At 43.0% G+C, this 22,957-nt stretch overlaps 1 protein-coding gene across 1 annotated transcript; it reads left to right on the top strand.

The window, feature by feature from the left end:
- Positions 1-331: 331 nt before the first annotated feature.
- HAS2 (hyaluronan synthase 2) lies at positions 332-20,020 on the top strand. The gene is made up of 4 exons (XM_032132416.1): positions 332-945; positions 9,813-10,439; positions 14,978-15,079; positions 17,151-20,020. Exons 2-4 carry the CDS (start codon positions 9,813-9,815, stop codon positions 18,081-18,083), a joined length of 1,662 nt encoding a protein of 553 aa, XP_031988307.1. The 5' UTR covers positions 332-945; the 3' UTR covers positions 18,084-20,020.
- The last annotated feature ends 2,937 nt before the right edge of the window (positions 20,021-22,957 follow it).

Genomic DNA, 22,957 nt, shown 5'->3' with positions numbered 1-22,957 from the left:
TTAATAAAAACCAGCAGCAGCAAAAACCGTCCCAGCCGAATAGTGGCTGTGGGAGGGACGAATCCCACACCCCAAGCCCAAGGATGCAGGGAGTGAGGAAAGTGGGGGGTTCCCCCAACTGCGGGGCATGAAGAGGAAACCAGTTGGTGGTAACATATGTGTATTGTATTTCTCTGAAAAAACTTGCAACTTGGCTAATTAAATTCCTGGCGCTGAGCTGGTCCTTGGCTGAGATCATGGCAATTGGGAGGGTTGGGTTTTTTTTCCTCCTTACAGGAGTTCCCTCCTTCTTCCCATCCTCCGCCTATTAAAACAAGTCAAGTCTCCCTTGTTAAAAGACCCCATAACGTGGAAGAGGCAGAAAAGCAGCAGCAGCAGCAGGAAAGAAAAAGACGTCTGGAAAATATTACCCGTTTGCTGCTGCTGCTGCTGAGAAACCTCATTGAAACAGTTACTGGGGCAGCAAGGTATCACCAAAGAGACTTTATCTGATGCTGATCTCTCAAACTTTCAGACGCTGCCTCGCAACTTCTCCAGGCTCCTGGCTAGTCGGGTTTGAAATAAGATCTTCAGCTTCGACCACGAGAAACTAACTCCTAATTTATTATTTCTAACTTTTTTTAATTATTATTATTATTATTATTATTATTATTTGGAAAAAAAATCCCACAACTTTGAGCTAGAAACTGAAGCAGAGAAAGACAAATACATGGTAATTGGGAAAACACGTGGGAGAAAATGAGTAGGACTGAATAGCCTTACACGATTTTTTTATTATTTTCAGTTTTAATTATTTTTTATTTCTAAGCGTCTCAATAAGCCCCTGAAAAGTGCGATTTGTTCTTTTACCTCAAACTTGGAAACTATTCAGCGGGAGCAACGGTACGTGAGACCACACAGTTGGCTGGAGCCCCTCTATGACCAAAGGACAGAAGGACAAACAAGGTAGGTGATTTATGATTATGCTTCTGTCAGCTCAAGAGCAGAAGACCCCCTCCTCCCATCCTCACGATTCAAGGGAGAAAAGGTGGAACAGATCCCCAAAATACGAGTGGGGCTGGGGGAGGATCTTACCGGCTCCTACGCTACACCTATTTCAGCAATGAATAGGACCGTCGTGAGGATGAATGAGGTTTTCAGCTTCAACCCCTCCTCCGTGTAATCCGTTTAAGACATTGCTGAGCTTCAAGATCTGGGGGGGTGGAAAAAAAAAAAAAACAACAAAACCCCCCAAAAAACTAGCCCAACCGCCCCATAAACCCCCGAAATTGAAATAAAATTGAGCACAGGCTGGGCAGCCGCTCCGCTCATGGCAGGGGAGAAGGCGAGATCTGCTCAAAGCCCAGTCCGGATTCTCTCCGGCCGCCCCTCGCCTTCGCATCCAGGGCCGGGCGGGGACGCGACAGGAGCGGAGGGAGGGCTGGGACTGAGGGAAGGCAGGCGAGGCGGCGGGCGTGGGGCTGACGTCCCGCCTCGGACAGCGCTGCCGAGCCGCCCGGGCGCCGCGCAGCGCGGGGAGGAGAGGGGCGGCGGCTTTCCGAGGGAGGGCCGGGAGCGGAGCGGTGCGGGGCGGGGGTGCCCGGAGCTCCCCGCGCCGCACGCCCGAGCCGGGCCCGCCCCGGCCGAGGCGGGGCCGCCCCGGGGACCGCGGCGGCGGGGGGCGATGGCAGCGCCGGCACGGCCGGGCCCGGGTCGCTCCCGCGGGCGGGGCCGCCGTGACGTGGCCGCGCGGGGATCCCCCGCTCCCCGCCCGCTGACGCCGCCGCTCCGCCCCTTGGCCGCGGCGCCGGGCCGGGGTTCCCCCGCGCCCTGTGCAGCCCGCGGCGAGTGCGGGGCCCCGGTGCGTCCTGCCCGGCTGCAGAGCCCTCTGTCCCCAGCAGCCCTGCCCGGCATCTCTTGGAGTGTCGGTTCGTGTCTCTGGGACACGGCCGAGAGCCGGCTTGTCAGAGCCTCGCCAGACTCTATGGCAACGCTGGCAGAAGTGGGCATTGGCCCTTGGGAGAGAATTTACCCCAATTCCCTGCCCCGAGAGGACCCCACTGTAGTACAGCACTCCTGATGGTCTTAGTCTAGAGAAGATGGAGAGGGGATCTCATTAATGCATATAAATATCTCAGAGGTGGGTGCCGGGATGATGGTGCTAGACTCTTTTTGGTGGTGTGCAGCGACAGGACGAGGAGCATTGGCCTTAAACTAAAACACAAGAAGTTTCACCTCATAGCAGGAAGAACTTTATGTTGAGGGTGGCAGAGCACCAAACAGGCTGTCCAGGGAGGTCATGGAGTCTCTCTCTCTGGAGGCATTCCAAACCCACCTGGCCATGTTCTTGTGTCACCTGCTCCAGGTGCCTGGGCAAGGGGTTGGACTCCGCAATCTCAGAGGTCCCTTCGAACTCTAAGGGTTCCGTGATTCTTGCAGGGCTGCAGTGACCCCACATCTTAGGGCACAGCTGCTCCTCCGTGTTTCACTCAGCTTCGTAGTTTTCTTCCTTTGGGCACCCATGCACTTTTTTGAAGGCATACGTTGTGTGTAACATGGATGCCTTGGGCGTTCTTCTGAGGACTGGATAAGGGTGATAAGTCTTTCTTATCCTGCATGCAAGCATAGAAATACCTGGGTAAAGGTTTTCCTAGTAGGAAGAGCAGCTCTACTGGATTTAATGGAGTTTTCCCGGCAAGTTCACTAGCAAAAACTCAAGTCTTCATATTTGTAGCATGAAAGCACATTGGCTTCATTTTGTTGCTATTCAAGATTAGTGTATAGAGCAGCAAAGTATTCCTCCATTCCATGTAGTGCAACTTAGTCAAACAAGGTATGACCTATGCTTTATAAACAAATTACAAGATAATAAGCTGTGAACACCAAATAAATATTTATTTGATGGATTAAGGCATGAAATAGTCAGGTTTGTGCCAAAAGCATCCATGGACTTCATAACCAGCAACCAGAAAACATTTCTAAACTAGATTTTTTTTTAACCACAATCCAAAATATCTGAGTATAAATGTGTTTTACTTCTGGTTTTGTTTCTTGGAGCATTTGTCTGGGGATTATTTTGGTTGGTTTTTTTGTTTGGTTTTTTTGGGTTTTTTTTTTTTTTGGTTAATTCAGCAACTAGTGTATTATTGTGTACATTAGGGTCAAATCCAACCAGCCGCCATAAAATTCATTCCACATTGGTTATTCAAACCTGTAAGAGATTAAATTTGGGCAGTTTAGTGGGAAACACACATTGAACAAATAGGAGATTCTTGATTTGTTGATCAAAGTCTGTGGATACAGATAGAGTTTGACATCATCAGTAATCCTGTTCTTTACTTTAAATTTAACCTCAGAGTTAACTTTAGTCTCATGTGAGGCCTTTCCAGAAGATCAATAGCATAACAAAATCTGGAAGTTATAAATAACAAAAGTTCCAGATAGAGTAATTGTGCTGTAGTAAAGGTGTACAGATGGAGCATAACCTTTCAGCTTCCTTTCTGCAGGCTGTAGAATAGAAGAGGGAGTCTGGACAGCTATCTTATGCTTGTAATTAATGCGTACCTAGAATCATTCATACTCCAATGATATATGATTTAATTTGTCACCAAAATAAGGCTAATAATGAATTTAAATATTGTCTGAGAAATTGTAAGCCTCAAACACCATGTACTCACAGAGAGAGTGTGTGTAGGGCCAGACACAGTGTGTGCAGGCACACAGGCACTCACACGTGCACTCAGACACACTTGTGTCATCAAAGCAGCTGCTCTGGGGCAGCCAGTGCTATTATTCTCATAGGCAAGGAGGTGGGTATTAAGGCTTATAAAGATTACATTCTTCCTTTGGTTGTGTGTAAAACAGCCCTTGGTGGCTGTATGCACTTAGAGCTGTGTGTGCTGGCTTTTATGGTGCCCACCTCACTGATCTCAGGCATCCTGCTGAGTTGGAGCTGCATGTTTGTTACAGACAAATCCCCACTGACTCTACCCTCAGGTGGATATAGGCAAGGAAAATAGCAAGGGGTGTGTTGGTTTTTGTTGGAGTTTTTTGACTAAAAGCAGTTATATGGAACTAGAGAACAGGTGGATATCATATCACATCAAAAAGAGTAACCTAAGCCTTATGAAGGGTTTTATAGACCTCCAAAAATTTCTTGCATGATCATGATTCGCATTTTACAGGTGAGGAAGCTGAGACAGAGAGAGGTGAATTCACTTATCTAAGATCACCCAACAGGTGAATGACAACACTAGGAAGCAAATGCAAATTGTCTAGGCCCTGATCCACTCTTAGATTCCCTAATGTAAGAAATGCAGTGGTTAAGCATTAACCCATCTGTTATAAGGAAGGTTAATCTCTACAATAAATTTGTCAAACATATACATGCATTTTAATCTCAAGTGTCCCAGAAACAGCAGCTTTTCAGAGAAAGATTTTTTTACACCTTTACTACAGAACTGCAAGATAAATTATCCACTGATTTCCCTCTTCAGCAAAATACCTAAGTGCACACTTATCTTTAATGACACACTTACATGCTTTGCTGCATTCAAAGCCTCAGCACTAAGGTTCAGTAGATATTCAAGAATTCAGCTTTGATACAGGCATATAAAAATGAGATGTTTTCAAAGGTTTTCTGTGCTCAGCACTTCTGGTTTCCACAAAGGTTCCAGACAAATCTGATCTGCAGATCTCATATGTGAGGTTGATTTGTGTTATCAATTTATTTTCAATACAGAGTGTGCTGCTGAAGCTGCAGCTACAAGTGTCCTCCCTTCAACCAAATTGCTTGAGCTTCTATTGCTGAGCAATAACTGAACACTCAAATTGGATTCCTCTTGAATGAAACTAATTGCAAGATGTACCTCTGGAGGACGCTTTTCAGGTTTTTAGTCCATTGGGTCCAACTATACTTAGTTCAAACAAAACAAAACGTATGGAGGGTGCAGTCAGGCCCTCAGCACCAGGTGTTCCTCTTTGCAGACCTGTTTGTGTTGTATTGCACTATTTGCTGATGTGGCCACAGCCCTCGATGTCTAGAGAGAGGCACAGCTTTTTGTAACCTTTAAAAATGAAGGGGACTGCAGTGGGTTGACCCTGGCTGGCTGCATGGTACCGTCCCAGCTGCTCTATCACTCCCCTCCTTAGCAGGATGTAGATGCAGAAAATAAGATGGAAAAGCACCTGGTAGGTTGAGATAAAGGCAACTTAATAAAGCAAAGGCTGTGCATTGAAGCAAAGGAAAACAAAAGATTTATCCTCTACCTCTCATCAGCAGGCGATGTTCAGCCACTTCCCAGGAAGTAGGGCTTCAGTACACCAGCAGTTGCTCTGAAAAACAAATATACATCATAACAAATGCTTCCCCCTCCTCCTCTGTTTAGCTTTTGTATCTGAGTAGATGTCATATGGTATGGAATATTCCTTTGGTCAGTTTGGGTCAGCTGTCCTGGTTGTGTCGCCTCCCAGGACTTTGCCCACCTGTAGCATACTGGGAGAAAATGTTGGAGAGACATCCTGGACACTGTGGGAGCACTGCTCAGCAGTAGCCAAAACACTGCTGTGTTCTCAACACCTTCCCAGCTACCAATACGAAGTACACCACTTGAAGGGCTATGGGAAAAAGTAATTCTATCTCAGCCAGGCCCAATACAGGGACAAAATAAGCACATTTGTGACCGAGCCTTTATTACTGGTTCCTGGATAAATACTGGCTTTTGTGGCTTATGGTTAGTGTTTTTTTAAATGTCTTCAGATGTTTGGAATTAATAAGTGCTAATTCTTTTAAACAACCTTCCAAATCATTACAGTACGTACAAACTTTCTGTGTCTCCCCCTCTTCCTTTTTAATCTTCTGGGGAAAAGCTACCCAGAATTACTATGTGGCAATGTTTGAGTGTTGCATGAGAGGGGATTTCTGAAAGAGATGATGTAGTGAGATGCATCCCATGTGTTACAAGCAAACCTGACTTCAGTTTGACCCCCATCAGTCACTGGTTCCATGTCCTGTATCAATTGACACCAGGCACCACCTGATTGCTTCCTTTGTCCTCATAGCAGCTACACAATAGAGGGTGTAGAATTGAACAGGCTGCAGATAATATTGATATCTGCTGGCACCAGTGCACGTTGGTTTTCTGGATATCTATTTCTCCCTATTCTGTATTAGTAACGAAATAAGCTTTTTCTTTCTCTTTGCCTCCTGACTTCATAAAGGGATGAACTATCTTAAGGTCCTGTTACTCTTGGAGATGCATGAACACTGATTAATAGCCATGTGGATGAACTCTGCCACAGGATATTGGAGGAGGGAAAATTGGTATATTACCATGGAGGTCACCAGTATTCTTTCCTGAGTAAAGACCCAATTCAAAACAGGACATAAGAATCTGCTGAATTTCAGTCAAGTGTCTAGATCTTATTAAAATTAGATCTATGTACCATAGCTACAGTAAATGCTAGCCTAAATATTTTTCAGAATAGGGAAAACTGAAGCATATTTTGCTATGTTCATCTAATTTGAGATCTAAGGCATTATTCAGTCTGAGAAAGGAGTGTGATCTCTAGTGCTACAGTTAATACCCAAATCATTAGATGTACCATGTAGGTATCAGTCATTTGTTAACCTGATTTTTTTCATGAAAGCATTGTTAGAATACTACAACTTTTAGTTATGCCAGTTGTTAATAGTAATGTAGAGTAAATTCACCTTCATCACAAGGGAGAAATACTCTTTTTGTATATATATTTGGCTTTATCAGGATGCCAAGAGACACAATGCCAAACAGTTCACCAGGTGGACTCTGATGTCAAGTACATGCAAGGGTTCATTTCTGGGTCATGCTTTCCCATAGGAGCCTCCAAAGAAAGGCACTCCTTGCCTCCTACTGTACAGTCACTACAAGGCACTGCTTGGTGAATCAAAACGTGTGACTCAATCAGCAGCAGCCTACACAGCATTAGGATTTAGCATATGGCTTTCACATTTCATTTCTACTAGATGGGCTGGTGAGCACTGCTCAGCTCCATCCCTGAAAGGAAAGAGCTGCTCAGTAGCAGACTTTGAAGACTCTTAACATACACTCACTTTGGCCATGCAAACCTTGGATCTGCTTGCTGGAAACTGCATAAAACTCGTACTAGGTTCAGCACCACGGGGTTAGGTGAAGGTGCCTGTAAGGGATTTAGGTGCCTATAAAGGATTTAGGTGCACAAATTGCAGGATAGAATTGTTGTATTTCACTGTGTCAGGCCAGGCTAGATGCTCATAACAGCACTGTCTGCTCTTAAAGTCTCTGATGCAGCTGCTGCCTAGCCTAGCTAGTATTTGACTCAGCAGCTCATTTTTGGTCCCAGACTTGGACAAGCATAATTTCCTTTTAACTTCTTGGCTTAATTATTGGAGATGGGTGGAGAATTTTTGGCTTCTTTACCATTGTTTGGGCATGTTGAAGTTGATAAAGATCATTTCTGCTGGGCAAGCTATCAATACCTCGTGTTAAATCTTGAGAATATTGAGCAACTTTTCCAGTTCCCCTGAGATTCAGTCAATTAAAAGACAATACATAAAACCCTCAATTGCACATACAAAGGGGAAAATTTCTTTGATGAAAGCCAGGAATTTAGATCAAAACACTGTTTATTTTCCTAAGGTTGACAGTGAAAGGAAAAAAAGTTATTTTATTAACACCAGAAATTAATTTCTTTATCTTAAAAGACTGGATTTTTGCAATGGAGAGGATCTGTGCTGTAATGACAAAGTCAGAGAATTTGGGTTGTTTTTTTTTCCTTTTGTGCAGAAGCACTTCATAGGTAGAGCAAAACAATAGCAAATTAATGTAAAAGATGCCTACTACAGGATATAGTCATTCAAATGTAGCCACTCCAGATCTTAATGCAAATCCTATTTATTTCAGCCATATAATTCTCAATGTAAGCAGACTTTAGGACCCCAAATGGGAAAGCAGAGTACAAGTGCACCATTAATGAGACATTTTCCTTGATGTTTGTGACATTTTGCATGCTTGAGGGATTAGTAAACACACAGGCTATTTTACTTCGAGGGAATCAAGAGGGGATCCATTACTTAATCTGTTTTCTAAAGCAAGTCTATTTTGGGCGCTGAGTTTCAGTTCACCCATAGTGGTGGTAAGCATAAGCTGTCTTTTATTAGGCGTCTTTATGACCCTCGCTGTTAAAGATTTTCAGACAGGCCAGAGCAGGGAGGGTCCCTTTTGCTGGTGGATGATTACAGCACCTGTCAGATCCCAGCCTTAAGTATTCAAGGAAGTCCTAGAGATAGGGTCCGATTTCTTTAACAGTGCCTCCAAATATACATTTAAGAGGCTTCCTCCTGTCTTGAAATTTAAGACCCTAAATAGCCAGTGGAAAAAAGCAAAGCCTTTGTAACCTCAAACTTCATGCTTGCCTAGTTTATTTTTATGTTGTAAGTGATTCTGTGTTGGCTTTTTTGTTCCAAGCCTGTAACTTTTCAGACATATATATAGTTGATGACAGCTATGCTGCTGCATCTTGGTAATAATTTTTCAAGGAAGAGTTAAAAACATATATGATGTAAGGAAGTCCTGTTCCAGCTTCAGCTTTGGCCAACAGATGGTGAAACAAACATGAGCAGCAGATGAGTGAGATGATAACAGTAGGGAAAATATGAATAATAGCAAGAAAACACAAATATTAAGTCCATTACTCTGAGAGGACCTAATTCAGCAAAATATTCAAGCATTGCAACACACTTGCTGGGTTAGCCTTAAACAGACATATCTGTTTTATGTCTTTCACATAAAATGCTTCTATTGACAGAAAATGTTGTCATTAACCTCCTGTAATTCTGAGAAAGCTGTTGCATAAAATGGTTAATGTGATTGTCAAAAAAAGCAGTTAGGTACCAATATATTCCACCTGCCTGCCTGTCCGTACTGTTTGTTTCAAGAATGCCAGAGCACCCTCCATGCCAGCCAGTTCCTCCATAGCCCAGAGTTTAGGTTAGAAGATTTTACAGCCAGGTAACTTAAATATGTAGAAGTGGTCAGAATCAGCTGATGTCATAGTGAATTTCTGAGTCCAGGGTGGAGTGTTGGCTTTGTTAAATTTATGCATATTTTTGCCACAGACTTAATCTCAGTCAAGCTTTAGCCCCTATGCACACATGCTCACATGTGCATATATCTATGTACACAAATGTATGAATAATACATTTTTGCAATGGTATTGAGAATACCTTTTAAAGCAGATGTCTGATTATATAAATATAAATTATAAATATAGTTAGACATCTGTTTTAAAAATTATAAATACATTCAGGCATCTGTTTTAAGAATGTCTTTCCAATATTTTTGCAAACATAACTAAGCGACAGAAACAATTCAGGGTGGGATGCAGTCATGACATGGATGGGGGATGAGGAGGGGCTGCCCAGACATTCAGCTGTTCCGCTCTCCTGTGACTGTATGAAGCGAGTGGTGGCCCAAAAGCCCCTTCTCCAACCTCCTCAGGATAATATGACAGAGTGTCTTATCCAACCAGCCCAGGCTGCCAAAATAAGATCCTGACACAGATAGCACCTTCTGTGAGGACATTACAAATAGCAGAAAACATCTCTGCTACATTAAGTCTGTTTAGGTCGTACCTTACATGGAGGAAGTACTTCAAAGAGAGGTTAAGTTGAGCAACGGGATACAGCGACTCCATGAGCCAGAAGCTCAGGGTGTATCTGTTGATGCTGAGATCTGTGTTGTAGCCACATGTACCCCTTATGATGCCTTATATCAGCAAGTGGTGGCTCTGCTAATGGTTTCCCTCCTTCTTTGCAGATGTATTGTGAGAGGTTTATATGTATCCTGAGAATACTTGGAACCACACTCTTCGGGGTGTCCCTCCTGCTGGGAATCACCGCTGCTTACATTGTGGGCTACCAGTTCATCCAAACAGACAACTACTACTTCTCCTTTGGACTCTATGGTGCTATCCTGGCATCACATCTCATTATCCAAAGCCTGTTTGCCTACCTAGAGCACAGGAAAATGAAACGGTCGCTAGAGACTCCAATCAAACTGAACAAAACAGTTGCCCTTTGTATTGCTGCCTATCAAGAAGATCCTGACTACTTAAGAAAATGTTTACTTTCTGTAAAAAGATTGACCTACCCTGGAATTAAAGTTGTTATGGTCATTGATGGGAACTCAGAAGATGACGTTTACATGATGGACATTTTCACTGAAATCATGGGTAGGGACAGTTGTGCCACTTATATCTGGAGTAATAACTTCCACGACAAAGGTCCGGGTGAGACAGAGGAGTCTCACAGAGAGAGCATGCAACACGTATCTCAGCTGGTCCTGTCCAACAAAAGTGTTTGCATCATGCAGAAATGGGGTGGAAAAAGAGAAGTAATGTACACAGCATTCAAAGCACTGGGGAGAAGCGTGGATTATGTACAGGTAGGTATTAGAGCACCAGGTCAGTGCCAATTCAAACACACTTTGAAAGAAAGCAGCTTTTGTATATTTTGTGCAGCATGTTAGAGGCCATCCTAGTCCCTGATGAACACAGTGCTCCTTTCAGTCTGTTTGGAAACAGCTTGACCGTTAAAAGGGTATTTTGCTACCTTTTAAAATGGCCAGTCTATCTTTGACTGTTTTAAATCTGTGAACCAGCTACTGGAGAAATCTGAAATCCTTCCCCCGCCTTCAGTACTTCCCCCTCATCCAAATGGTTTTGCTTCAGGCAAAGCCAGTGACCTCCTGAAAGCCCCATCTCTGCTCCTGTAGGTGAGGGTCTGGGGTGAGGCTTTATTTTGTGTTTGTTAGTAGCTCCATATGCAAGCCCATAAGACAGGTATTTGTTCTCACTAGGGAATATCTTGGAGAAGTGGTGAAGTCTGTAAAAAAGATGGGGATCTATTTTAAAGGCTTTGAAGGCCATGTGAGTATTCAATAAAAGGGTCAATGTGTAGATTTGAAAGAAAATTTCTTCAGCTAAAGCTTGAAGGAGCTTTTGCTTCATTACTTACAGCTGCATTACCTCACTCTCTGCAACTTGGCCTTTAAGGCCCTTATGACACACTACTCACTTAAAAATGAATTAGGCTGGGTCCTCTCTCCCTGTTTCCAAAGCAGCAGAGACATATTTCTTTCCAGCTGCCTTGGATCCCCTGAAAAATTGTCTATGTTTTTTACATGGAAGCACTCTTCGCTCCTGCAAACAGCCCTGCTGACTGTGGGAAGTGGAAGAGGTCATGTGTGGAGGAAGGCAGGTGGGTTCAGATACTCTGGCTGGACACTGAGGACCCTTCCTTAGCAATCCAGGCCAACAAGGCTCATTTGACTAATCCCACTGAATAGGAGATGATTTTCCTAATGAACCACCTTCAGTTCTTCCTAGCTTCTCCCACACTCAGAGCAACCAGCAGTCTCCTGCAGTGGAGCAGCAGTTCCCCGAGAGGTGCTCTCTGCTGGCTCAGGGCAGCTGCATGGCTGAGCCACATGTGTTTCTGGGGCCTGTGCCCAGCCTTGTGTGGGTGTGTGTGCACACTCTGCACAGCACAGCATCCACGTGCAGTGTCCAAGGATCTGGAGAGGCTGCCAGTAGCTGGGCTGAGAGCAGCAAGTCTTCCATGCACATGAGGAGCAGAAACTGATGAGTGCCAGGAACCACTCTGTTATTGGAGCTGGAAGAATAAGGCCAAGATTTAAAACCCATCCTCTACCACTTCCCAAACTGAAACTGATTTATTCTTTGAAAACAATGGGCTTAAGCTCTCCATTGTCTGTTCTTTGGTTTTGTGCTGTGAGGAACTATGATGGGATAAAAATGCTGATTTTCTTTATTAGCATGGGTTTATAATCACTTCACACAGACATACCAGATTGCAGAGAAAGAAGGCAGAGAAGAAGCAGATTCATTGCAAGTTTCCTCCCTCAGTTCAGGTCTTGTATTTTTCAGGGAACCTGGAAAAAGCGTTTCTATTTCAACAGTCATAGCATAAACTCAGAAAATAGAAGAAGTATTTCTGTTCAGTTAACGGTCCTGACCTGGCTCAGAAGTTCTAATGAATTTGCCAGAGACTGTAATGCTGCTGTGAGCACAGTCTGCAGTAGTGACTGATGCCACAGTTACATCTACAGTCACATCTTTAGTAGAAATGCAGCCCCTTGGTGGCCCTGGCTACTACAGAGTCATAAAAAAATGCAGCTAAAATGTGGCTCTGTTTTATGTATTAATAAAGGTTGAGATATTTCAAATGGTTTTTTTGGGTGACCCAGGGTAAATTACTTTAAACAAGCCCAATATTTCAAGGGCTAAGTAATCTGCAGCAATGATTATGCATTTAAAAAAGTGGCCAGTCCAGCACCACTGCCCAGCCCCCAAAACTGTAGGCCTTATAGTTCTTAAAAGACACCCTGGAATTATTAACAGGCAACCATAAACTGTCAGACCAGTGCAGATAATGAGCTGTTAGTCATTAGTGGTGTCTCATTAAATACTCAAAACTGCTGTGAAGGCTTATTTCCATCCTAGAGGAGTTGAGGAGTGTGCAGGTAATCAGGTGGAGGAGTTAAACTGGCAGGTATCATCAGTGCAGAGTTGTGAGGTAACCAGGGTGCAATTCATCTTGGCTTGATGGAGGTGCCTGTGTGGACAGTCCAGTGCAGTCTGAACTCAGAGCAACTTGGGTAAACTGTCACTGCCTACAGCAAGGAACTGAACAGCTCCCTTAAGGTCAATTGTCCCTTTCATGTAACCCAATTCTGTGACCCAAGGCAGTGATATTTGGGTCACTCGGCCCTTATGTGGAAGGATGACAAATTGTCTCCTGGGCTATCCTGGGCACCCCCTGGCTAGGCAGGTGTCAGCGTGTTTTATTTGGGCTCCTAAGCCAGATAAGTCTGTGTTTCTCTGGATATATCCTCTGTTCACCTGCAAAAACCTCATCCAGATGGAAAATGATGGCTTGTTAGATTTGTCCCAGAAACACAGACATATCCACTGTGCTGGCATGCCCAGGACGTGTGACGGTATTTTGTTAAAAAAACCAGTGTTTTCAGGATTCCTCATCTCTAATATATTAGTGATGTGGCTCATGGGCAGGTCTTTCTGCCGTAGGTAGATGCATCTGATGGGGTGGGAGCTGCTCAAGTGCCAGGTGCTGGAGGGAAAGCAGAGGGGCTGGGAGGCAGCTGATCCCAGCCCACTGCTCATGGTCACAAGAAATGGCATGCCTGTCACTGCCTGAGCACCCTGGGAATTCAGCAAACCCCAAATTCCCTGTGCAAAACACTCAGCAACAGGTTTGTCCATGAAGACCCAGGTAAAAATACAAGCATTGTTTCCCCTCTTCAGTAGAACTGTTTTGCTCCGTTTCTATCACTCAGTGCTGCCACTGATGACAGCTTTCCACTAAAGCTGGAGTCACACCTTGGCCAGGTTACAAAGACTTTGTGGGATGAGGCCTTTGAGGAGAGGAGATGGATGCATCAAGTTAGTGGGAGCTGGACATGCTTGTGGCTTTTCTCCTGATGGGGATATGAGAGTGTTCATCACCTTTCTCCTCTTGGCCCCCTCTGAGTGAGCATGGAGGGGGAGCATGCTGGCAGACTCCCAGCTGCATCCCAAGATATGCAGTCCAGCTATCCTGGGTAACCTCTCCTCTTGAGTCTGGTCCAGAGCAGAGTCCCAGTGCTCTCCTCCCCCTTCATAGAGCAGACATAAAGGTTACCTCTCCCCTGGAGTGAGAGGGCTTAGGTTGACTTGAAAGTTTGCATGAAAGGACACCAAAATTAGGATACACATGACAAAGCCTCAGCAGAATCTGTCTTAATATGCTGTTTGTGCAGAGCTACTGACTTGCTCCTACTGACCCCATCTGAAGTCACAGGAATGCAATGTGGGGACAAACTGGAAGCAGTATGAGAATTTGTAGGGTGGGATTCAGCTGGTCAGAGGGGTGTTTCTGGGACAGTCTCTGCTCCAGTTCCTGGGTGTCTGTGAAATGAGTTCACACACCGTGTGTCCAGTTCTTCAGCTGCAACAACTGCAACAAGGAGACACCCTCTTGTTTTAAACAGGCTGCAGCCCAAGTCATTCTCCTCAGAGCAAACGAAAGCAATGCCAGCTGCCTCACAGACCAGCCAGCCTGTCTGAGCCCTCCTCCTACTCTCCAGGGGAAAGCCAATTTCCTAATGTACACAGTGCTTAGTTGACTAGGAGTGTTTGTATAGCTGAAATGCCTTGTATGTGATCTACTTCTGCCTTGGTCTTGTGGAGTACTGAACTTCAGGACTCACGCCTTCTGGCCTTACCTATTTTTTTATAAGAATGCCAGAGAAAAATAGCAAATAATTTCTCTAAGTCAAATGTCAAATCCCTGCACTACTAATAACACATCATGCATCTAAAATTAAAAATTAGTTTGTTCTGAAATACAGGATACATATTTTACATGAATTGTTAAAGCCTTCCATGAGTGAAAGAACTATTAGGTTTCTTCCCAGACTCCTACTCGACTTTTTTTCTTTTTTATAACAAGTGCCTGGGATTTAACTCCTCACTCCTTCCCTCATATGGCAGTGGGAAATATTTGACGAGCGTGCTCCAACTGTGCAGCTGATGCAGGGAAACCCTATGTCAGAGCACAACAGGAATCTGCCACACCCACAAACACCTTCTTACTCTGCAGTGCCCCATATCTTATTTAAAGTAGCCAGCCCAGTGTGCCAGTAAAACAAATGGAGCTGATACAGAGGAGAGGATTGTTTGTGTGCACAGCCTTAATAAGCTCTGTGTTTTGTGCAGCACTATGCCTTGCTGCCTGGTACAAGTGATCTTTAACAGAAATATCAGTGCAGACTTCAAAGTCAGATTTAATTGCATTCAGGAGAATATGCATTTAGAGTCATTATAACCACTTGCATGATTTTTATTTTCTTCTCTAGTGTGCTCCTTAACCCATTTTTTTCTTGTTTTTTCTTACTTATAGGTCTGTGATTCAGATACAATGCTTGATCCAGCCTCATCAGTGGAGATGGTAAAAGTTTTAGAAGAAGACCCAATGGTTGGAGGAGTTGGAGGTGATGTGCAGGTGAGTACAACAATTTTCTGATTAACAGAGGTGTTTCAGCAGCTATTTGCATTGCAACAGATTTCTCTGTCTGGAATAGCATTAAATATAATTTATGTGTCTATACTATATATATATATATATATATATATATATAAAATATGTGATACCATTATAGGTGCTTTTATCATACCTTAGCCTTTTTGTCCATTGAATGGAAACTCTTATTCTTGGATGTGAGCACTGTATGGTTTTAACACTCATAGCAAGCAAACAAATAATATTCTGCCCCCTACATGTGAAAAGGTGGGCACTGGCATTGTCAGGACTGTTGTGGCATCTTTGAGTCTCTGGGTATAGTTGCTTGCTCAAGGTACCATAGAAAAGCTATAGACGAGCAGGAAATTGAGAACAGGTCTCCCAAAGCCATGTCCAGCACCTCAAGGTCTTCAATTATATTACTACTGGCAGCCAAGACTGTTAGAAATAAAAGTAATTTTGAAATGCTATGCACTGTGCACTCTGTGTGTTGCTGGGTCTCTCATCTCTCAGGCAGGACAAGAGAAAACTCTCAACTCAGACCAGCTCCACAAGTGTTAGGATTTCCAGCATTACCAAGTTTGTCTGACTACTACAGCAAAAGGCTGTTGATTCCTTTTGACACAACTCCTTCTGCTGCAATTTATAGAGAGAAACGTGTATGAATATTTTAGTTGGCCTTAGGATCAGTCCCCAATACTCAGTTGAGCTTTTTATGTGAGACAGGAGAAAGAGCAATGTAAAAGAGCAAGAACTTACTAATGAATGCCCAAGTAGTCAGAAGTATTTCAGGCATGTGGCTCATAACTCCAGAAATTAGGATTCCCACAGAAACCTGAATAACTTTGGAACTCTAGACTGACCATAAAGCGGGTGTACACAGCCTATGCATGTGAAATTCCAGGCATATGTGAGTACAAGTGAAGGGAGGAAGTACAGGTTCAGCTGTGACAGTGAAGATCCATAAGCATCTGCAATGGGAAGGATGTGTGTCCTCTGTGAGGCAAGGTGACAGAATGAAGGCTCTGGGCTTTTTTTTCCCCCCAGGTCATTTTCCAGCATACACCAAATACATTTGAGCCAGGCTTGAGCCTATCCCCAAGCTTCTAATATGTCCTGGAATTAAACCTGACAGATATTAGGCCTGTCAGAGCAAAAGACTATTTTTTTCTAGTTGCAGGGCAATGCTTTATAGTTGTAGAAGGCCAAAGACCCACACACTTCCTTGCCACATCCTCTGGCACAAGGTGTGTGTTGAGAACCTGGGTGTGAAGCCATGGATCTGTGCATCTGCATGCATTCATACATCCACTGAGTGTTCAGACTTAGAATATGTCTGTGTTAAGTGTAGGTCTGAGCTTTGGGTGAGCTTTGCATTGTGCAGAAGAGAAAGACTGAGACATTTATGTGGGCCTGAGGAAGACTCTGCTGGAGTATCACCATATGTCTTGGGACAAGGTAACAGGCTGGTACTGCAGAGACAGAACAGGTTGTTCCTCAGAGGACCTAATGCTGGATATGGGACACAGTTCAGGGTTAAACCTCTAGGGCCAGCCTTATGATACCAAAAATGTAGGGCGAAGACCATGTGCTCAGCTTTTCTCATGCTCCAGCATCGTTTTGGGAGGGCTGGAAGGAGTCCTGTGAGTTCCAAAGATGTGCATGTGCAGAAAAGCAGCAGAAGACCATGAACTCACCAGCTCCTCTTGGGAAAGTCTAAATCCAGCAGGTCTTTAACTGGGGACAAAAGGGAAGGAAGAATGAGACAGAAAATAAGGAAATTTCTTGGTGGAGAATAGGAAAGCTTGCAAGGAAAAAAGAACATCTTGGTGAAGCAGACATTTGAAGGTTTCATCTCACCTTTCCTGTCAATGTCCTGGCAGAGCTGTTTGAGTAGCTCCTGGGTTTGCCATGGGTAGGACACAGGAGTGAGGCTCCCACCACATTTCATGTAATGGTGCTCTAGTCTCTGCAAATTCCTTATTGCTCCAATGTGCCTATTTTCTGTTTCAAGAGCTCATCTAAAAGGAAAACTTTTTTTTTTATTTTGCAGATTTTGAACAAATACGATTCCTGGATCTCCTTTCTGAGCAGTGTGAGATACTGGATGGCATTTAACATCGAAAGAGCCTGTCAGTCCTACTTTGGCTGTGTACAGTGCATCAGTGGACCTCTGGGAATGTACAGAAACTCTTTACTCCATGAATTTGTGGAAGATTGGTACAATCAAGAGTTTATGGGTTCCCAGTGCAGCTTTGGAGATGACAGGCATCTAACTAACAGAGTGCTAAGTCTGGGCTATGCAACAAAATACACAGCTAGATCCAAGTGCCTTACGGAAACACCGATAGAGTATCTCAGGTGGCTGAATCAGCAGACCCGCTGGAGTAAATCCTACTTTAGAGAGTGGCTTTATAATGCAATGTGGTTCCACAAGCACCATTTGTGGATGACCTATGAAGCTGTAATCACTGGATTCTTTCCTTTCTTCCTTATTGCCACAGTAATTCAGCTCTTCTACAGGGGAAAAATCTGGAACATCCTTCTCTTCCTGTTGACAGTTCAGTTAGTTGGCCTGATAAAGTCTTCCTTTGCCAGCTTCCTTAGGGGCAACATTGTCATGGTTTTCATGTCACTCTACTCAGTGTTGTACATGTCAAGTTTACTGCCAGCAAAGATGTTTGCAATTGCCACGATAAACAAAGCAGGGTGGGGCACGTCAGGAAGGAAAACCATTGTAGTTAATTTTATAGGACTCATTCCAGTCTCCATTTGGTTTACAATCCTCCTAGGTGGCGTAATTTTCACTATTTACAAGGAATCAAAAAAGCCATTTTCTGAGTCAAAACAGACAGTTCTCATCATTGGCACAATACTCTATGCATGTTACTGGGTTTTGCTTTTGACTTTGTACATGGTTCTTATCAACAAATGTGGCAGGCGGAAGAAAGAGCAACAACACTACGACATGGTGCTAGACGTATGATGTTTCCGTGGGAAGTTACCCAGAGTTGTAAAGCAACCCAACGACCTTGTAGTATCTGTGGCATCAGACATATGTTGCCAAGGGAAATGGATCACTGCTGCTGGGAATAGGACACTTATATTCCTCTGGGTTCATTTTCATCCTGCCAAAGTAAGGAGAAAAAAAAAAAAGAAAAGAAAAAAAAAAATTTTTTTGTTTCCAAGGGGGGAAGGACGCAAACCACACAGTTACGACCTGTTCACAAGAAAAGGGGAGAACGTCTATGTTTATGCACTTTTTTATTGTGCATATGCCTGACAGTGTTACATTCTATATACCTCACTGGTCATGCTTATGTGTGTGGACAGAAAGAAAGGGAGTTTGGAGAATCAAGAAAAGGACTGTACAACCCCTTGCAACCTAATTTATGAACTTTTCTTTTTTTATAGTTCTGTTTATAGGAAGGGTCTTTTGTTTTAGGCTGCCAAATGTAATGCCAAAGGTAAATTTTAAGAGGCCATTGGCTGAGCTGTATTTTTATATTATTGTATTATTTGTGTGTGTGTATTTTTAAGCCAACTTTTTTTTTAAATCACATATTTTATATTTTACTATCTGCCAAAAAAAGATGCCTCCCCAACATTTTGTTCTTTAGCCTTTTTAAATATATTTGGGGACAAAAAAATCACATTCTCCCCCCAAATTTCTGCTGAAATGATATTGTTCACAACAGAAAGAATAAAAAGTGTCTCTGCATTTTTGCAACTAATGAATGGTTATTTCTGTGAAAAGGCATTTAAATGTGCTCTTATAAGACATTTATTAAGTAAGGCCCAAAATTGTCAGGTTTTGCATACAAGCATATTTGTGCATAAAAAAAAAGGCCAAAGGGGTAGATATGTGCAATTTGGGGTTTTTGTTTTGATAACATTGTAAAAGGGAAATTTGCTTCTCTGTTGAGAGCTTAATATCCCTAGCATGCACAATAAACCATAAGGCAAGGCAGGCCTCCACACCACTGGAAAAGACATTGCTATGGAAAGCCTCCCACTGATTTTATATGGGACCTGAGCAGTCAAAAACTTCTAATCTGGAAAAATATTGGGCACCTGAAACTGCTATTGAATTCACTGATGGTCATAGGTGTTCATAATCTGCTAGCACCAAGCAAATAGTTCAGAATTTTCATTAAAAAAATCATGGAAGAAAAAACTTATCAACACTTTCAAAATGTGTATGTTGTACTATAAAACTTCTGCAGAGCCATTCATACAGTTTACAAAAAATAAAAACATCACCTTCTCAGACATCCAGTGTAATACAGACCCCAGTACTGAGCCCAATAATTTGTTTTTGACTACAGCATATCTACCAGAAAAGAAGCCAATTTTTTTATCAGAAAACATCAAGCCTTAGCAAATGCATCACTTCCTTGGTGCCTAATAATCAGTCTTGGACATTTAGTTTGGACCATGGTTTTGAGAAATAATATTCAGGACTAAATTCTGCAGTCCTTCACCAGCCAAAGGAATGTGGCATTGAGCTCTAATATACTTTATAAAGAGCAACAGAAAGACCAGCTGCCTTTTTTAGATTCTGGTATTAAAAGCACTGTGGTAAAGCAGAAATCGGCATATGATGCTTAAAGAACTTGGAAGCATTTTCAGCTTCTCTTTTTTATGCAGACAGGAATAGATTCTGCTGTAGTATGAACTGCACACACACTACCTTATTGTCTGATTATCTTGAGGTACATGATTGCTTGAAAGTCATACTAATATTATGTTAATGATTGGAGAGTTGATTCATGTTGATTACAAAATAGAACAGTATTAAAAAAAAGCAAGAGAAACGGTAAAAATAAAAAAAACTTGACTATGCCTTTTAACTATTTATGATGTAAGCTAAAGCTTGGGTTAACATTCAAATGTCAAATAAATCTTCTCATTCTATAAAAAGATTGAATTAATTGCCTGTATTTATTCTAGCAATTATTCAATGTATTTCCAATATAGGTTGTATAGTATAATTGTTACTTTCATAAATAAAATATTTTTGATAAGATTATGACTAATTCATGGTATTTCTCACCAGCACTCGTTCTTTGAAGCCACAAATCTGCACAGTTTGAAGGCTGTTGTTCTCATGTCACCAGCCTGATTTCCAAGTGGGAATTTGCCATGGAGCACCCATGGAGTGCAGTGCGTGCCTGAGGCGGCTGGAGCTGGTCCCTGCTCTGAGAGGCAGTGCGGTGCATAGGCAGCACTCAGAGTCTCTGCCAGCAGCTGCTAGATCAATTCAGTCAAAACACTTCCTTCCCTTTTTCCTCGGCTTCCTGACTTACAAAACAGGAATAGCAATCCAACTTCCTTTTGGGAAGCACTTTGAAGTTTACGGCCAAAGTACTTTACATGGGAGCTGAAGTTTTCCAGCCCTCCTGTCCACTGGAAATTACCACCCTCCATAGCTTGGGAAGCAGAGGAGGACAGGTCTACGGCCTTCTCCTGCTCCTCACTGCTGCCGTTTGTCAAGCCCCCTTTGCCCTGGCACAGCTGAAATGTAGCTGTGTATATTCTGTCACTGCGGGTTAGGGGCAGCAGCCACTACTGCAGGGACACAGTGTGTAAAGTGAAATCTCACACAGGCCTGCCACAGGTCAGGTACTTAGGAGACAGCTTCTCAGCCCTCAGTACTTGTTACCCTATGTCTGCATACCATGACCAGTACTGAGTTCCCCAGCACAAGGACGTCATTGATAAACTGCAGCAAGTTCAGCTCAGGGGCAGCGTGTTGGTTTGGGCTGGAGTGGAGGGTCTGAGACACCTGGGCTGGTTGGGCTGGATGGGCTGGACAAGAGATAGCTTTGGCAGGAGGACCCTAAGGTCATATCCAATACCTTTAGGGCGGTTTTCAAGAAAATGGTTGCAGGCCCTTAACAGTGTTTCTTGGTGTGACAATGAAAGACTCCAAGATGAAAGGGGAGAGGTTCAAGGTTCAGGGTTCAGCCTGGTTATGAACAGTGACTTCTTCCCCATGAAGACATTTAAGCAGGTGCCAGGACAGTGCAGTCTCCCTCCATCCTGAGAGAGTTTCAAGACTAAACTAGGTATAGTACTGAGATGCCTGGTCTGACCTCAGAGCTGCCCCTCCTTTAAGCAAGAGGTTGGGGTAGAGACATGGACTCTCCTGTCATCCTTTCTGAAGCAGGTGCTGACAGCTCCCACCCGCACACGGAAGCTCATTCCATCTCTGTTCCAAACACATCCATCCTGACCCCAGGCACAAATAGCTCAGCAGCAGCTGGTACTAAGTACCCAAAAACTCAGAACCCTTCTGTTACTGGATCACTCTCCTCACCATGTTTGCGGCTGTTTAGAAAAAGGTTTCAGCAGAAAAATAGACTATGAAACAGTTCTTATTGAAAGTGTTCTCAAACAAATTGAGATTTTTAATAAAATATCCTAGTTTTCATTAATAGCAAATATATTTTTGAGATCTCCATCAAAAGAAGAAAGCATGTTAAAAGAAATACTCATGTTTTGTTTTGAACTTTTTAAAAAAGGCAGATTTTTTTTTAGTCACCTCTGATAGACAGATGGTGCTGAAAGAACTCCCACAAATTATGAATTCTACATAAAAGTTTAAAAACAACCTTTCAAAAAAATGCCATGAATTGGCAATATCTCAAGTTATAAATCATTTCCAAAGTAGACTAATTTGGGTTTGAAAGCATCTGTTTGCAGATGCCAGGTGTGACGCAAAACCTACAATAATCAGAGGTGCAGCAGGGAGGAAGGACCCCTCCTCTTCTGTCTGCTAATAAGCTTCATTTTGGCCAAGAATCAGGTTTCTTTCAATGGCAAATGCATGAATATTTAGCAGAACCTTTCTAGGAGGCAGAAAAATTCCTGTCAGACACGTACTGCCAAACATGTCCTGATGCACAAGCTGTTGTGAATCTGTTAAAAAATTTGGTCTGAATTATTTTCTTAGCAAGAGTTAAGATGGTAAAAAGGAAACAAAACCACTGAAAGCTGTTGATGAGGTTTGGTATTACTGAGGCTTTGATGCAAATGCCACTTTTCTCTGGAGTTAACACAATTATTTTATATATAGTACATTTTTTTCCCCAACTTTTATTTAGCCTAAATTTGCTGCTTCAGCTTTGTCTTGGACGGACGGACGGACGGATGGATGGATGCCACAAATTGTTCCTGCTTCTTCCAGCTATGGAAGAAGAATTTTATACTTTTTATAATAAATATTATACTTTCTATAATATTTGTCTCGGCCAAATAAATCCAATTTGTTCTCCTAAAATAACACTAAGATTTCTCTAAGTTACCAGACTGCCTAGAGGAAAATAACCTTATAGTTACATTTTCACTAAATAAATGAGAAATCCAGGCCATGTTTCTGAGCTTTGGTACATGATAATACTCTATTGTTCAAGTGCAGTCTGTGGCATGTTGTTGCCATAGGCCGGAGAGTCCTGCCCCAGAAAATGCTGGACCCAGGTGGGATTGGTACATGGAGCAGCAACCAGCCTGGTCTGGGAGATTGTAGAGCTTAGGTGTGATCCCTGCCATCAGCTGTTCTCAAGATTGAAAAGAGTCCCTGGCTTTTTTTTTTTTACCAGATTAAATACAAGCTATCACTACCCCACTGAATAGCAAAAGGCAGGTCAATTCACTCCTTTACTGGACATAATGTGGGATCTTATTCTCTCAGAAGATCCTTAGATGTCTTATAGTTCTGCAGTTTTCACAGTTTTCTTTTTTACCTTTCAATGAAGAAACTCCACACATTTTCTAAGTTCTTTGCAGGAAGCAAGAAAAAACACTAACCAGGGTCTAGGACCCATTGCATTAATACTTCCATTGCTTCTTTTACAA

This window comes from Corvus moneduloides, chromosome 1, assembly GCF_009650955.1.
Source record: "Corvus moneduloides isolate bCorMon1 chromosome 1, bCorMon1.pri, whole genome shotgun sequence".
NCBI classification, from domain to species: Eukaryota; Metazoa; Chordata; class Aves; order Passeriformes; family Corvidae; genus Corvus; species Corvus moneduloides.
The sequence above is the reverse complement of the archived record's forward strand: the minus strand, read 5'-3'. Positions and strand labels throughout refer to the sequence as shown.